The sequence below is a fragment of the Scomber scombrus genome, chromosome 21 (assembly GCF_963691925.1).
Source record: "Scomber scombrus chromosome 21, fScoSco1.1, whole genome shotgun sequence".
NCBI classification, from domain to species: Eukaryota; Metazoa; Chordata; class Actinopteri; order Scombriformes; family Scombridae; genus Scomber; species Scomber scombrus.
In genome coordinates this window covers 24,180,647-24,196,432 of record NC_084990.1, presented here as the reverse complement: position 1 = coordinate 24,196,432, position 15,786 = coordinate 24,180,647, and the positions used below count along the sequence as shown (strand labels likewise).

Sequence of the window (15,786 nt, the reverse complement as noted above, 5' to 3'; positions counted from 1 at the left end):
TAAAAAAATTTTAAAACAGTAAAAACTCATATTATGTTAAAAAGGGTCCAACCAAAACAAAAAGCCTTTGATAATATAATTATAACTGATCTTTTAACAATATTTTTATCAGTGATCTGTAAACTCTGCCAGCCTGAAGTCTATTCTTTTGTCTCCAGCCACAAACCCAGAGACACACAGCACACCTGCCACACAACACGCCCACTACCTGCTCACACTGGTGAGGTTCAGGTATGAGGAGTGGTTAGGTAGGATTAGGTAGAATCTTTGGGATATAAATACAGCTCAGACACATCAGAGCATCCACACTGAGTGATATCAAGATTTTCTTCACATCACCTCAGCAGAACTCTGACGATGAAGGTAAGTTTGTGACTTTATACACCTGACTGAATTCATATTGATCAGGCCTTTCAGTTTGTTACAGGATGTGTTGACCAGGGATCCATAGTAATTTAATTTAGCATCTTTTATGTTTCAACGTTACAGTGTTTTTAGTACCAAAGTCTTTTTGTTACTATACTTCCACCACAGCTCAACAGGGAAACATTAAGAGGGAATTTACTGCTAAAAACACTGTAAATGTGTCAGATATCACTTGATATGACTATCTCAGACTGCTGAAGCTGAATAGAAGCTGATCATATACTTTAAATGACTGTGTGAACACACTGTGGATACAGTCCTCCATCACTGAACACTGAAAGAACATTAGAAGGAGATCTTTTAATAGTCAGTATGAACAGGAGGAATGATTACAGTGAGGAAAACCTCTCACTGCTCATATGAACTGTTAACTGTTCTTTAACAGCTTCAGTTTCATGTGTGCTGTTGTGTTTCTATTGCAGCTGGTTTCAGTCTTCCTCCTCCTCCTGGCTCCAGCGTTGACCTCCTGCTTACGTCTGTATCTCCCGCTGGACTGCAGTGACATCCATCACAATGATAAAAGCCGACCCAGTGGCGTGTACACCATCTATCCCATCGGAGCCACGTCTGCTGTCCAGGTACACTTCATCCTCTCTGGGACACAGTTAGAAGATGTTGATTCAACGATGCACATCACACACTTATTAGAGGGCCTGAATTTAGAGATTGAGACCAGAATGACTCGTTGACAACAATGACTGACTCAGTATTTCTAGAGAGAAGTTGAGACTTCTTGAATAGGAGTCAGTTGGAGCAGCTAGCAGCTGTCAGTGACACTTTAAGGAGCTTCAGACTCAAGACGTGGCAGCTGCTGATTGATTGAATATAGTTTTAATAAAAGATCATATTTACTAATGAGTGTGTTTGTGTGTAGGTGTACTGTGACATGGACTCAGCAGGAGGAGGATGGACGGTAAGTTTTTGAACAGAAGTCATCAAGTCACAGCTGAGTGGTTTTCAGTATGAACACTTCCTGTTTGACCGTCATAATAACCCCCAGGTGTTCCAGAGGAGGATGGACGGCTCAGTGAACTTCTACAGGCCCTGGGATCACTACAAGAAGGGCTTTGGTAGCGCTGCTGGAGAGTACTGGCTGGGTGAGAACAGTCATGTGACTTCATGAAACTCTCTGTTCATTAAAACAAACAAACTCTGACGTGACTTCATGTTTGTGTGTTTTCAGGCCTGGAGAGTCTCTTCCATCTGACTCGTAGAAAAAAGGTTGAGCTGCTGGTCGACATGGAGGACTTCAGTGGGAACAAAGTGTTTTCTCGTTACTCCTCGTTCTCCATAGAATCAGAGACGTATGGATACAAACTGCATGTGTCTGGATTCACTAATGGAGGAGCAGGTCAGTTACTGTTAGCAGTTAGTACTTGTGTTTTTCTGATGTTTGGTTTCCACATGGAGATACTGAGGATTTCTCTCCTTATTTTGGATAATTGGTGTGATTCCTTCAACTCAGTAACAACAAATCTGTTCTTATTTTCATCCCACTTTATGTTGTAACTCTCTTTCAATGCTTGACTAGGCCTTTCTCCAATAATTAATGATTCACATTTGTTCTTATTTAGTTCATTTAGTTCATTTCAAGAAACCTTGCTGTATTTGTCAATTGTTATCATCAATTTATGTACAGATTCATCTGCTGATTGAGAGAGAGAGACAGAGAAAGAGAGACAGAGAGAGAGAGAGAGAGTGAAAGACAAAGGTCTCGGGGCGCGTAACTCCTCCCGCGTAACTCCTCCCACAGATTTGAGAAAACCCCGACAATATATACATCACAACGTGCGGCTCGATCGGGAAAGAGGTGCTATGACTTTTGGTGTTGATATTCCAATTTTTCCCAAAGTTATTCCCAAAAAAACGGGTAAATTCTCCATTGGAAATGAATGGGAATTTTTTGAAAAACCCACAAAATTTCCCCTTTTTTCGGAGTCACCTAGCTCTCTCATACCTGCACGTAGAAATGTGATTCAAACTTTAAAACGGAGGTAAACTTGTGCTCTCTCCAAAACACCAAGCTGTTTTTACATAAAATGTAAACTTTTCAAACTATGAGCAGTCAAACGAGGAGTGGAAATCACTTTTTCTTCAAAGTTAGAGTGGAAGCATCAGTTAGTTTGAGTGTGAGAAGCAGTAAAAAATAACCTTAATTTTTATTTTTAACTCGAGCTCACGGCCAAACCGTGAAAGGAGACAAATCATTTTTTGTCAAAATGTAGACATAGGTGTTGGGATTCATAAAATGTGACGTTGACAGGCGGGGTCTGTACAAAATTTAAACGAGGGGGCCGAGACCGGCGGCAATACCTGTCTCACTCCCCATTGACCCTAATGTAATCGTCTTTTATTTCAAAAGAATCTCACTCTGTCTTCGCACTGAGTTTACTCACTCATTTTAGCAATAGCGTCCATGTTTAGGGTAGAGGTGGTGACTTTGATTGACAGGTGACACTAGGTAGGGGGCGGGACTTCAGCGAACTTGGCGGGCACGCCCACAGTAATTGGGAGCAGAGATAGAGACTTTTACATAACTTTGAAGCCTAATTTCACATATTTAGCGATTTTTTCTGTGGCATGTCAAACTCAGAACACACATTTATTCTTACTTTACAGGGACTTTAATTAGTTTAAATAAATATTATTTATGCTTAAATATGATTAACATTTACTTAATATTTTCAGGGATGTTAAGTTGAGAATAAAGTACATTACACTTGATACTGACTAGTAAGATGTACTTAATACTTAATACCAGAATATGATCAGGGTGACTTTTGAACACTGGAAATAAATCGTGTACTCATTCCTGCAGCAGCCCCGTGGCACTCAAAATGTCCCTGGAATTTTCTAGTTTATTTTATTGTCTCATTAAGCTGTAATCCACTGTTTCAGCTCTCCCCCCCCCCCCCCCCCCCCCTTTTGCTAGTTCTGCATTGCTGTAGATAGTTGTAGAGCTGACAGTGTTGAAGACCTTGAGTCTTGCCAGGATGTGTGATTTAATCTGTTTCTTTCATAGTTGTTTTCGCACCTCCCCGTATGCCGATCGTAGTTGTTTCACTCTTGTAGTGAAGTCGTGGTCAAAATAGATGCGCGCATCATTGAATAGTATCTCTTTTTTTTTGACCAGTCAAGATTTCTCTCTTGCTGTCAAAGTTCATCAGGTTTACTATGATTGGTCTCCTGAAGGGGCCCCCATCTTTCAATGTGCCTATTCTGTGGGCACGGGTGATTTGGGATCTGTTTCCATCCGTAGCGTCTCTTTAAACAGTATGAAACCATTAATGTCACTGCCTTCACTCTGTTCAATAACGTTGAAAATGCATGTGTTATTTTGCCTAGATTTGTTCTCAATATATGATCTCCCATTTCAAAGATGCCCGTGTTAAGTTGTTTCAGGGAATTTTGGTCTTTCAGCTCACTCACCCTGGACTCCAGACATCCGTCGTTTGTTGCATTTTTTTCTTCATGTCCCGTTCTGTTTCAGCTCGAAAGTCCTTGAATTCTGCCTGGAATTCTTTAATCTCTCCAGAAATTGAGTTTTTCAATTCTGCAAACAGCTGTTTAATCTCACTGGTGGCTGCCATTGCTTGTGGCTATGTTGTGGGGCCCAAAGTTTCATTAAGTTCAGGGTCATTTTCTCTCACTTCTCGTGCCCTCTGTTTCGGAGGCATCACCCTCACCTTTTCTTCACTTCTTCAATTTGCCAATAAAGCTTTGGGGCTGCTGCCATTAGTCACGTCACATCTGGACACTGATGATCATACACTTGTTGTTTTCTTGTGTTTCTGTAGGAGACTCCCTGAGTTATCACAACGGACAGAAGTTCTCCACCTTCGACAAAGACCAGGACTCCTGGGGCGGTAACTGTGCCAAAGCCCGCCTGGGGGCGTTCTGGTACAACAGCTGTCAATATACAAACCCCAACGGGGTTTATCGCTGGGGGGCTGATGCCACTATCTATGGTGTAGGAGTGTCATGGGTCAACTGGAAGGGCAGTAACTACTCCCTGAAGACCATCAGCATGAAGATTCGTCCTGTGCAGTAATTCTCCAGAACGAACAAACAGAATATCTGTTAATCTCTTTCTTTCTTTCTTTCTCTCTGATCTAATCTGTAACCTCACATATAAATCAAACACATATTTCCAGCATCAATAAAAGTCAGAGTGGAGTGTGTGTGTGAGCAGCTGCTGGGTGTAAAGTCTTGTGTCAAACAGCTGACGGCAGAAATTACATATTGTGCTTTTGATTAGGATTTTAAACTTTTAGTTGTAACGAAGTATTTTAAATTAATGAAGAGAAAAAGCTGCTGATGTTTTTTTGTGTGAACTCTTATGAGAATAAAATAATGGAAATGAAGGAAAAAATAAAAAAAGATTTTCAAGAATTCATTCTTTTTCCCACCATGAAATTAGAAACAACTGATCAAATATCCTGACAGACCATAAACTGTATATAAGAAATGGACGTAACATCCGTGACGTCACCCATTGGTTTGTGGACTGCTGCTCGGAGGCCAATAGTATCGGATCTGAGCAGCGTCATCTTGAAAATTTCAGGTGCATGCTGGGAAAAATAAAAACAGGGATTCTACTTATATGGGCATCAGGAGGAGCATGAGGCGCCCTCCTGAACCTGTGAACCAATCAACCTGTCAATCACCACGTAGCCACGCCCTAATGCATACCCTGCTTTATCGTCACATATAAAATCAGGGAGGCCAAAATGTCCCAAATGAACATCATACTGCATTGAAGAAGGCTTTAAACTAGCGATTGAGACCATAAACACATTTTGAAAACGTTTACTGAGGTTAGAAATCAAGTGAGAAGTTGGTGAATTCTCCATTGACTTGTATAGAGACGGAAGTCCTTTTGACACCAAAACGGTCGCCCCCTGGTGGCCTTTTGATAGAATGCAGTTTAAAGTTACTTCCTCGTTGGCCTCATTGCAGAGGACTGGAGCTCCCCTCCTGTGACAGACACAATAACAGCAGTGGATCCAGCACTAAAGATAAATAATGAATCTATGTTCTTATTTATTGTCTGTTCTCTATGTTTAATGCTTTTCATTGTTACACACAGCAAATTAAAGTGAACAGAAATGATAGATCATGACTAAAAAAAAAAACCAGGTCAGCAGTTGAAGACCAACTTTGATTTGTCATAATTTATTTATTCAGTCTTTGGAAGAATTCACTATAACTGTTTATCAGAAGAAACTGTTAAATTATAAATGTTCTGATTTATATACATTTGCTCTCTCTCTCTCACACACACACAGCGACAGTCTGAATCAGTTCTTTCTCTGAACTTTTGTCCATCGCAGCATCGACTCCTTAATTTCTTCTGTTTCATCCTGACGGTCGACTCGTCTCTTCGATCACGAGCGACGTGAAAAACAAAACAAACATCTGGAAGTGAAATGTAGAAAAATAATCCAGGTTCTCTTTTTAGAAATGTTACGCCTAAAAAAAACTAATAATTTATCTTTTATTAAAGTCTGAAAACCTTTTTAACTGTAAAATAAAAGAGATAAATGTGTCTGTTTTTAATGCTTTTAAACACATTTTAGTTTCTGGAATTAAATCTAAACAAAAGAGACACTGCACTTTGAAAAAGACGCATTATGGTTCATATTTGTCTTGTTTAAGCAAAATAATAATGAAAACATGTTTGTCAGTGTTTGTTTTAGTGGCTGATGCATCACAGCTTCTGTTTGCTCAGACTGAAAACACAGAACTCAGGTTTACTGTTTTTTTTGCAGCTCTCTCAAAAGAATCATTTTATTTTTTATTAAAACCTAAAAATCTTCTGACCTCACGTGATAAGAGAGAGAGATTAAATTATGTTTTCTAGGATCACTATACTGTACATATCCATGTTAGCTTTTTGTTTTCAGGGAATTTTCAATGACCGGCCACATTATATTTTACAAAAGGTTTTTATTTCTATGATAAAATCCTGAAAAAAAAGAGACACTGGATTTGCATAAAGAGTCAAGCTTCAGTTTTTTCCTTCTTTTGAGTCACAGAAGACTAAAGAAACCAGTAAATATTGACATTTAAGAAACTGGAATCTGAATTTGGACTTTTGACTGAAAACACAACATTATCAGAAAATTTGGTGATTAATTTAAAAGTTGGTAATTAAATGATCAATAGACTAATTGTCACAGCAAATGTATCCTTTTAAAATAAAGAGTCTTGGATTATTTTTCTCTGCTTTTCTGTTGCTCTGTTGATATTTTAAGCCCACACAAAGGTCCAGGTTGAGTTTTTCAATTGTCAGTTGTAGCTGTATCCCGGCAAAGGAAGCTTCTGACCCTCTTTGGCCTCAAAGAAGGTGTAGGACAGAGTGATGGTGTCCACTCGCGCCATCCTCGGGTCCTCGTCAAACTCTGGGTCGATGTAGAAGAAGACGGGCATGTCCACCTCCTCGTGAGGGTTCAGACGTTGCTCCTCGAAGCAGAAACACTGGAGAGACAACAGGAAGTCACATAAATGCTATCCCCTATTTCTTTAGGAGACACTGAGACAGAACAGCTGAGAGACGACAGGAGAGACCATTGATTTGATTTTAGAGATTTATAAACATCAAGACAAGACGACCAGTTTTCTAACTTAACATTTAATGTCCTGAGGAAAGGTGAGTATAAGTGAATGGATGAGGAAAGCCTTAAAGAGACAGCAGCTAAAACGGCCTGTTTCAGACAGAGGCTGAACTGAGCGGCTGCATAAAGGACCAGTAGAAGATAAATAAGGAGTTTTTAACTGGAAATCATGCAAAGATATTCCAGTAGAGACTCAGAATATAAATATAGAGATGGAAATGTGCTAAATATGTGTCCTTTAATGCAAAGTATTTGTAAATTGAAGTATTTTCTGTTTTCATGTTGCCTTATTGTTGGGATACCATGTTGACAAAAATGTCAAATAGAAACACAGTGAGTTGATAGACAATATTCTCCCACAATGTAATACACAACAGAAACAGTATCTGCTCACAGCTGGAAAAAAACTGCAAATAAATCTGCTGCTGTTAGACAGAATTATCTCCTGTTAATATAAAACTGTTTTATATGTTATTATTGAGAATTTCTGTGAATACTAACCGCTAAAACACTAGTATACCATGACCCTGACTATATACAGACATGCAGACATTTAAAATCAATACTGTAGAGCAACATGTGGACTCTCTTTCTCTGTAAGAAGGTGAAACTGACAGACTTCGCCCTGCAGGGTTACCTGAATCTTGTTGAAGTATTGTCCCGCGTCAAAGGGCACCACGTTGTAGGTGGAGATGCCGATGATGTGTTTGTCTGTGGGGTTTCTGGCTCTGTAGAAGGCCAGCGCCGTCTCACCTGGAACCACCTGCACAGCAAACACACAAACTCTTTACAAAAGTCTCAAGTCATGACTGTAGCTTCATGTTTCTGTCTCTCCACACGACTCACCTAAACTTCAGGCTGTGATTGTATTTAACATGTATTTATCAGGCGGGGAGTTCCGGTCCTCTGAAATGAGGCCAACGCAGAAGTAACTTAAAGCTGCATTCTATCAAAAGGCCACCAGGGGGCGACCGTTTTGGTGTCAAAAGGACTTCCGTCTCTATACAAGTCAATGGAGAATTCACCAACTTCTCACTTGATTTCTAACCTCAGTAAACGTTTTCAAAATGTGTTTATGGTCTCAATCGCTAGTTTAAAGCCTTCTTCAATGCAGTATGATGTTCATTTGGGACACTTTGGCCTCCCTGATTTTATATGTGACGATAAAGCAGGGTATGCATTAGGGCGTGGCTACGTGGTGATTGACAGGTTGATTGGTTCACAGGTTGAGGAGCGCGGACAGATAGACTGCAGGAAATAGCCATGAACTTGTTTCACACCAACAGTTTTCTCCGGAGTTTTGTGGTTACAGTTAGTCGTAACAGGTTGCCGGTGTAGACTGTGGTAGATCCAGCCCTCGCAACCTCCCCTGCTCCGTCCTCATGCTCCTCCTGATGCCCATATAAGTAGAATCCGTGTTTTTATGTGGTGGTGTAATGAGTAGAATTGTCAGTTAACACGGAAACAACACCAGTGTAAAGTCAATTAGGATCCTCTGTTGTGGTGGACACATGAATTCTCTGGTTCAACAACGTGGCCCAGTGGGCGGTGGTTAATATTGTTTTCTAATCTAGAAATCTTTTATGTCATCGTTATTTTATAATTGTCATTTCACTGAATTTATCATAGTGTATAAATATGGACAGAGTCTCAAGATGCAGCCAGAGGAGGATAGAGTTCAGTTTGGGAACCTCAGAATCACCTCTCTGTTTTTTGTGGTTGATGTTGTTCTGTTGGACTCTACAGGTGAAGCGGTCGGGATGAGAGTCAGCACCTCCACATCTGAGGCCATAGTGCTCTACTGGAAAAAGGTGGACTGCCCCCTCAGGGTTGGGGAGGAGGCGGAGGAGTTTAAGTATCCAGATACTTCACATTGAGGGTAAGATGGAGCGTGAGATTGACAGGTGGATGGGTGCAGCATCAGTACCGGACCGTCCTGGTGGAGAAAGAGCTGAGCCTGAAGGTGAAGCTCTCAGTTTAGCAGTCATTCTACATCCCAACCCTCGCCTATGCTCACCAGCTTTGGGTAGTGACCCAAACAATGAGATGCTGGATCCAAGCAGAGAGTGTCTGGGCTCAGCCTTAGAGATAGGGTCAGGAGTTCAGACATCCAGGGGAGGCTAGGAGTAGAGCTGCTGCTCATTCACATGGAAAGGAGCCAGCTGAGGTGGTTTGGGTCTGGGAACAGCTTGGGATCCTCCAGGAGGAGCTGATGAGCGTAGCTGGAGAGAAGGAGGTCTGGGTTTCACTGCTCAGCCTGATGCCACAGACCCAGAGAAGAGGCAGAAACCAGATGGACACTAAAGTCCAGCATGGTTTAAAAACTTCCAGAAAGTAAAGGATAATGTCAGGTGTGAAATATGTGGAGCAGAGTTGAGCTATGGTGGCTTCACATGGACAAAACCTGCAGTCTGCTGTGACGGTTGCTAAGGGAGACGGACGCTGCTCGGTTATCGCTAATCACCAAACTAGTACGTCAACATCTGGAACAAAAGTCACAGAGAGAAAACTAACGTTACGTCTCTCGTTTCTAACATGATGGTAAAGGAAATGCTCAGCGTTGTTTATGACGGGGAGAAAATAATCCACCTGTTATATTTTTAGGGGGTCTGTAAGATATATTCTTTTAATGTGTTTGTGTAAAGAAATGAAGGCTGATTATTATTTAATTTAATACAAGTTTGTGCAGTTAAAGCTTGTTGTTTGTTATTTATGACTCATCTATTTAGCTCTTGTGAATGTCTGCATGGAGCAACTACTTGGTTATTCGTCGGTAAAGCCCACCCTGAACATTGTTGTTGGATCACTGTATGCATGAACGTATTCACACAATTAAGCTGATTCTGAAACTGAAGGGAAACGTATGTTAAGGGAGAGAAAGATCTTACAAAGATCTCCGTCTGCTGTGGCCTGAAGTTCCACTGGATGCTGGCGTGCGTGTCGGCGTTGAACTGGATCTTGATGATGCGTTCCTTCACCGGCGTCATTGACTCCACCAGCTCTGCATCGTGGCCGGCCACCGCCGTGCCACCGAGCCCGGACGCCTGAAAGCAAATCAATCAGTCAATCTTTATCCATGAGTCAGTTATGTTTTTTGTGTCCATGGGGTTTAGTCAAATGTAAAACTTGTTTTAACATATTTTTGAATTGCTCATCTTGCCAACCCTTATTTGTTACTGACCCTTATATAGCACCAAATCACAATAGAAGCTATCTCCAGGCACTTTTCACATTGAGCAGGTTTAGACTGAACTCTAGAAGAAAACACAGCCAAGCAGAAGAGTGGCAGTACAGTCAGGAGGAGCTCTAAGCTTCTTGTGTTGAAGTAGAACCTGAATTTGAGAGACTGAATTTTTACTGCTGCCCTCGTCTACTTTGACTTGGTAGTAAGTTATCCTGCTAGCTAGCTGACTGGAGGGAACATGATGGTAGTAAGTTATCCTGCTAGCTAGCTGACTGGAGGGAACATGATGGTAGTAAGTTATCCTGCTAGCTAGCTGACTGGAGGGAACATGATGCAGACGAAGACACACTAAAAAGTCCAGCGTGGTTTAAAAGCTTCCAGAAAGTATAGGATAATGTTGTCAGTTGTGAAATATGTGGAGCAGAGTTGAGCTATGGTGGCTTCACATGGACAAAAAGCTGCTGTGACGGGTACTGAGGGAGACGGACCTGACGCTAATCACCAAACTAGTACGTCAACATCTGGAACAGCTCCTTGAAATTCTGCCTAGTCTAAAGCTTCTCAAGTAACAAGTAGGTCAACACTCCTCACCTGGCAGTACAGTCTGTAGAGCGGCACGGCAGCGTACGACAGGCCGATCATTCCCACCCCGGCAGCGACAATGTACGTCAGCACAGTCTTGTTCCTGGCTTTCCACTCCTCCTCTTGGCTCCTGCTCTGCCTCTTTCGACTCTTGGCGCCACGGCTCTGAGTGTGGAGGAACAGAGGAAGCCTCCGCCGCAGGAAGCAGTGCTCAGTCTGAGAGTGAAGGGCCTTCGAACTGTCGCACTGAAGCGTCCGGACGCATCGCTGCAACAGCACCGACACCTGAGAGCGGCAGAGGGATGGACGCACCAGCAGAGCTAGCAGCATGGCCACACACACACCTGAAGCAACTCACCTGGAGGGAATACAAACACAGTTGAAGAGTTGAATTTAAAAGATGAGAGCAAGTCTTACACAATGCAAACTTCTGCAGGGGTTCAAATACATGAAAACTGTCCATCAGAACCTGCAGCCAATCATTAGTTTTGTATTATTAAATGGAAAATGATCCAAAAGAAAAATAAGAAAATCGGTACACTGCAGCTCCCAATGCAGGTATGATTTAATAAGATATCAGCTCCCAATGCAGATATCATTTAATAAGATATCAGCTCCCAATGCAGGTATAATTTAATACAATATCAGCTCCCAATGCAGGTATCATTGAATTCGATATAAGCTCCCAATGCAGGTATCATTTAATAAGATATCAGCTCCCAATGCAGGTATCATTTAATAAGATATCAGCTCCCAATGCAGGTATCATTTAATAAGATATCAGCTCCCAATGCAGGTATCATTTAATACAATATCAGCTCCCAATGCAGGTATCATTTAATACGATATCAGCTCCCAATGCAGGTATCATTTAATACGATATCAGCTCCCAATGCAGGTATCATTTAATAAGATATCAGCTCCCAATGCAGGTATCATTTAATAAGATATCAGCTCCCAATGCAGGTATCATTTAATAAGATATCAGCTCCCAATGCATGTGTAATTTAATAAGAGGCTCCAAACCTCACATGAGATATCTTATTAAATAAAACCTGTGTGTGGACTTTCTGTTGCTGGCACAGATTTCGTTATTTGGTCTCTGCTTTCTTAAGCGACATGTTTATCTCTGGTATAACTTTAATATTATATAATTTATATATAATTTTTTTATATTCCACATTAAAATAACATCAGGGACTTCCAACCCCACGATGGGGACAGTTGCCACACACAAAAAAAAAAATCGAAACAAGTTCACGGCTATTTCCTGCAGTCTATCTGTCCACGCTCCTGAACCTGTGAACCAATCAACCTGTCAATCACCACGTAGCCACGCCCTAATGCATACCCTGCTTTATCGTCACATATAAAATCAGGGAGGCCAAAATGTCCCAAATGAACATCATACTGCATTGAAGAAGGCTTTAAACTAGCGATTGAGACCATAAACACATTTTGAAAACGTTTACTGAGGTTAGAAATCAAGTGAGAAGTTGGTGAATTCTCCATTGACTTGTATAGAGACGGAAGTCCTTTTGACACCAAAACGGTCGCCCCCTGGTGGCCTTTTGATAGAATGCACTTTTAAGTTACTTCCGCGTTGGCCTCATTGCAGAGGACCGGAACTCCCCGCCTGGTAAATACACGTTAAATACAATCACAGCCTGAAGTTTAGGTGAGTCGTGTGGAGAGACAGAAACATGAAGCTTCCCACCTGACACTTTAGACTTCATTACACATTAAAAGTTAATCTATTCAGGATCCAGTTTATGAGGAATTCAAATATTATATTTATGATATGAGCTGATGAGACAAGTAAACATGATTCAAATAATTGAATTTGTATAAAATACAAGTAAAATAAGTCATATTTGAATAAAATATTATTAAAATAAGTCATATTTGTATAATACGAGTAAAATAAGTAATATTTGTATAAAACATGATTAAAGTGAGTGATATCTATAAAAAAAAAAAAAACATTATTTAAATAATATATAATATATAACATATAATACAAAACCTCTATTCAAAAAATATACAATTTAACTAAACCTTCCTCGGCCTTTACATTATGCATGTAATATAATAATCAAACACTTTCAATAAATGGACACACAGTCACTCTTTAATCCGGCACGTGAGTCACTTTCTCACCTTCAATTATTTTAATATAAATTAATCTGAAACGTTTAATTCCTGCTTTAATTTTGACAGTCACACAGGCTGGAGGAGAGCACCGGAAGCCTCTAAAGTTGTAAATATCTCTCCTGTTCAGTATTTTTGATGAATCATATATAAGCCGAATTCTCCAGTGGACATTTACGTTTAACGAAATGTCTTTAGTTTTATTCTTGTGTGTTTATTTATTCACCAAAACCGAGCAGATCCTTAAATCGCGTGTTTTTAAAGTGGAGTTTGGCGCGCTGGTTTAACCGCGCAGTAAAGCAGCGCGAGGTCATCCATGTAGACTGACATTAAGGTTTAAGTTTAATTTAATTGATCCATTATTGGATACGTTTAATAAATGTAATAAAAACAAACTAACAGTGGACATGTGAAGATCCTCTGACCTGCAGGAGTCACCGGCTGCTAACCGCTAACAGAGCTCCAGTCAGAAAACAGCTTATTATAATAATCTTTAAAAATCATCTTTAAAAATGTGAAATACCTGTAAAATGTGAGGTCAGCAGTCAGTCACAGCCGGCCAGAAACACACCTTACCAAACATGTTTGAAGGTGCAACATACATAACCACTGTGCAACACACTAATAACTCCGTCTGCAACACGGAAGGAAAGGTTCCGCACACGTTTGAGCGCTTCCGTGTATTAGATAGATAGATAAACTTTATTGATCCCCTTGGAGAAATGTAGGGTCCAGCAGCTTAATACACAAAGACATCAAAGAACAATATATTAAAACATTAAATACTAAATACTAAATACTAAATAAGAAGAAAAACTAAATACTAAAATACTAAAATAAGAACAACAAGGTCCTAGGATGAGGCTGTGTGATAAAGTGCAGAAATAAAATAAAATAAATAAAAATAAACCTAAAAATATAGTGCAATATACCATTTAAAGTGAATTATATTACAGGTCAGTATAGGATATTACGTATTTTATATTATATTGTGTCTTATTATATGTATTCTGTGCAGCTTCTCCACCCATTCGGATTCCTCTCAATGAAACAAACAGTTTTCTTCTTTTATTTCTTCTTTTATTTGCTTGTACAGTTTAGTTGACGTATTATTATTGTATTTCATTAATCTCATTAGCTTCATTACTAATTTCATGTGTTGTTTCATAAGGTGAAAACATATATATGTGTGTATACGGTGGTCGGAGGGTCTGAGGGGATATTTTTAAGTCAAATGCATCATTCTGGTTTATGTGAGAGCAAAATTAAGACGTTGTATCTCTAAATAATTCATATAGTCATTATTTTGAGATAGTTTCTTATTATGAAGAGCAATCACAAGGAGCTTCTCAATAAGTTCATATTGTGATGACATGACCATATATCATATACTGTGATGCAGGGAGATGTAGTTTCCTGGAAGCCTAGTAGAAAACCTGTTTCTCTTAAATATCCCAACAATCACCTGAGAGATAAAAGGCAGGAATCAGTTTGAACTTCCAGGTGACAGGATGTCGATGTGTTTTTATTGGTGACTGCTGTAACATTTTATAAGAGGATCAGTTTGTGGGACTTAGTGACATCTAGTGGTGAGGTTGCAGACTGCAGCAGAATTGACCCCGTCTGTTTTGACTGTTCCTTCTTTCCTCCCTTCCTTCCTTCCATCTGTCCTCCTCTCTTTCTTTCCTTCCTCTCTCTTTCCTTCCTTCCTTCTTTCCTTCCTCCGCCCCCCTTTCTTCCTTTCTTCTGTCCTCCCTCCTTTCCTTATTTCCTCCTTCCTTCGTTCCTCCCTCCCTCCCTTCTTTCCTCTGTCCGTCCTTCCTTCCTTTCCTTGCTCCCTTCCTTCTTTCCTTCATTCCCTCCTTCCCTCCTCCCTCCCTCCCTCTTACCTTCCTTCCTTCTTTCCTCCGTCCTTCCTTCTTTCCTTCCTTCCTTTCCTTCCTCCCTTCCTTCTTTTCTTCCTTCTTCCTCCCCTTCCTTCGTTCCTCCCTCCCTCCCTTCTTTCCTCTGTCCGTCCTTCCTTCCTTTCCTTGCTCCCTTCCTTCCTTCCTTCCTTCTTTCCTTCCTTCCTCCTTTCCTTCTTTCCTTCCTTCCTCCCCCTCCTTCCTTCCTCCTTTCCTTCCTCCCTCCCTTCCTTCCTTGACCCGAGGACAACAGGAGGGTTAATGTTCAGTACTGTCTATTATCACTCAACACCAGTATTACTCTTGTACATAATGTTATTATTGTTTTACTCTTTTATTTTTTATTACTATTGTTTATTGTTCTTTATTCCTTCTTCTACTTTTACTGCTTACTCTGCTGCTGTTTCCCCATCGCGGGACTAATAAAGGAATATCTTATCTTAACTCACCGTTACATAAAGACATAAAGAAGTTTATTGTCATTGATAAGATTTCACCGTCTTATCTTAACCTAACTAATAAATTATGATGTTTTGATTGTGAATTGCTTTTCTGGAGCTGTGCATTACTATGAGTGGAAAATGAAATAATATAGTTTTAAACCAAATATAATACTGATATTATTAATGATGACAATAACTACTCACCGTTTTAATGATTGATTGTTTTGTTATTTTCTTTTCTTTGTTTTGTTTTTTCTGTTTTTGTTTCTTTTTCTCTTCATTTCTTTTATTGATTGTGGTTTTTTTTTTATTCTGTATGTTTTTATTATTTTAATTTGTCTTTGATGTCTGTAAAGCGTCTTTGGGTATTATTAAAAGAGCTCTATAAAATAAATGTATTATTATTATTTATACTTAACTACTGCTACTACCAATAATAATAATAATAATAACAATAATAACAGTAATAATAATAACAA

The 15,786-nt window shown here is 39.9% G+C and overlaps 2 protein-coding genes across 2 annotated transcripts in view; one reads left to right on the top strand and one right to left on the bottom strand.

Moving 5' to 3' along the window:
- Window positions 1–320: 320 nt before the first annotated feature.
- LOC134003423 (microfibril-associated glycoprotein 4-like) overlaps window positions 321–15,786 on the top strand; it is a 274,046-nt gene continuing 258,580 nt past the window's right edge. Inside the window, exons 1-6 of the mRNA XM_062442626.1 lie at window positions 321–363; window positions 849–1,004; window positions 1,301–1,339; window positions 1,427–1,523; window positions 1,610–1,777; window positions 4,224–4,602. Of these exons, the coding sequence (XP_062298610.1) occupies window positions 358–363; window positions 849–1,004; window positions 1,301–1,339; window positions 1,427–1,523; window positions 1,610–1,777; window positions 4,224–4,477 (720 nt within the window). The 5' untranslated portion in view covers window positions 321–357 and the 3' untranslated portion in view covers window positions 4,478–4,602. The remainder of the gene's footprint in view (window positions 364–848; window positions 1,005–1,300; window positions 1,340–1,426; window positions 1,524–1,609; window positions 1,778–4,223; window positions 4,603–15,786) is intronic.
- LOC134003487 (cytochrome c oxidase assembly protein COX11, mitochondrial) lies at window positions 5,490–13,574 on the bottom strand. Its single transcript, XM_062442709.1, has 5 exons — window positions 13,484–13,574; window positions 10,819–11,167; window positions 9,932–10,087; window positions 7,681–7,806; window positions 5,490–6,906 (listed from the first exon to the last, which is right to left on the bottom strand). The coding sequence occupies exons 2-5, from the start codon at window positions 11,137–11,139 to the stop codon at window positions 6,718–6,720; spliced, it is 792 nt and encodes a 263-aa protein (XP_062298693.1). The 5' UTR covers window positions 11,140–11,167; window positions 13,484–13,574; the 3' UTR covers window positions 5,490–6,717.

Excerpts from the sequence above, each read along its gene's own strand:
- LOC134003487 (XM_062442709.1), bottom strand. The coding sequence starts at position 11,139 with ATGCTGCTAGCTCTGCTGGTGCGTCCATCCCTCTGCCGCTCTCAGGTG. Across the intron at positions 7,807-9,931 it reads CACAGCAGACGGAGATCTTT|GTGGTTCCAGGTGAGACGGC; the intron begins GTAAGATCTTTC and ends TTTGCTGTGCAG. Across the intron at positions 6,907-7,680 it reads AATACTTCAACAAGATTCAG|TGTTTCTGCTTCGAGGAGCA; the intron begins GTAACCCTGCAG and ends TTGTCTCTCCAG.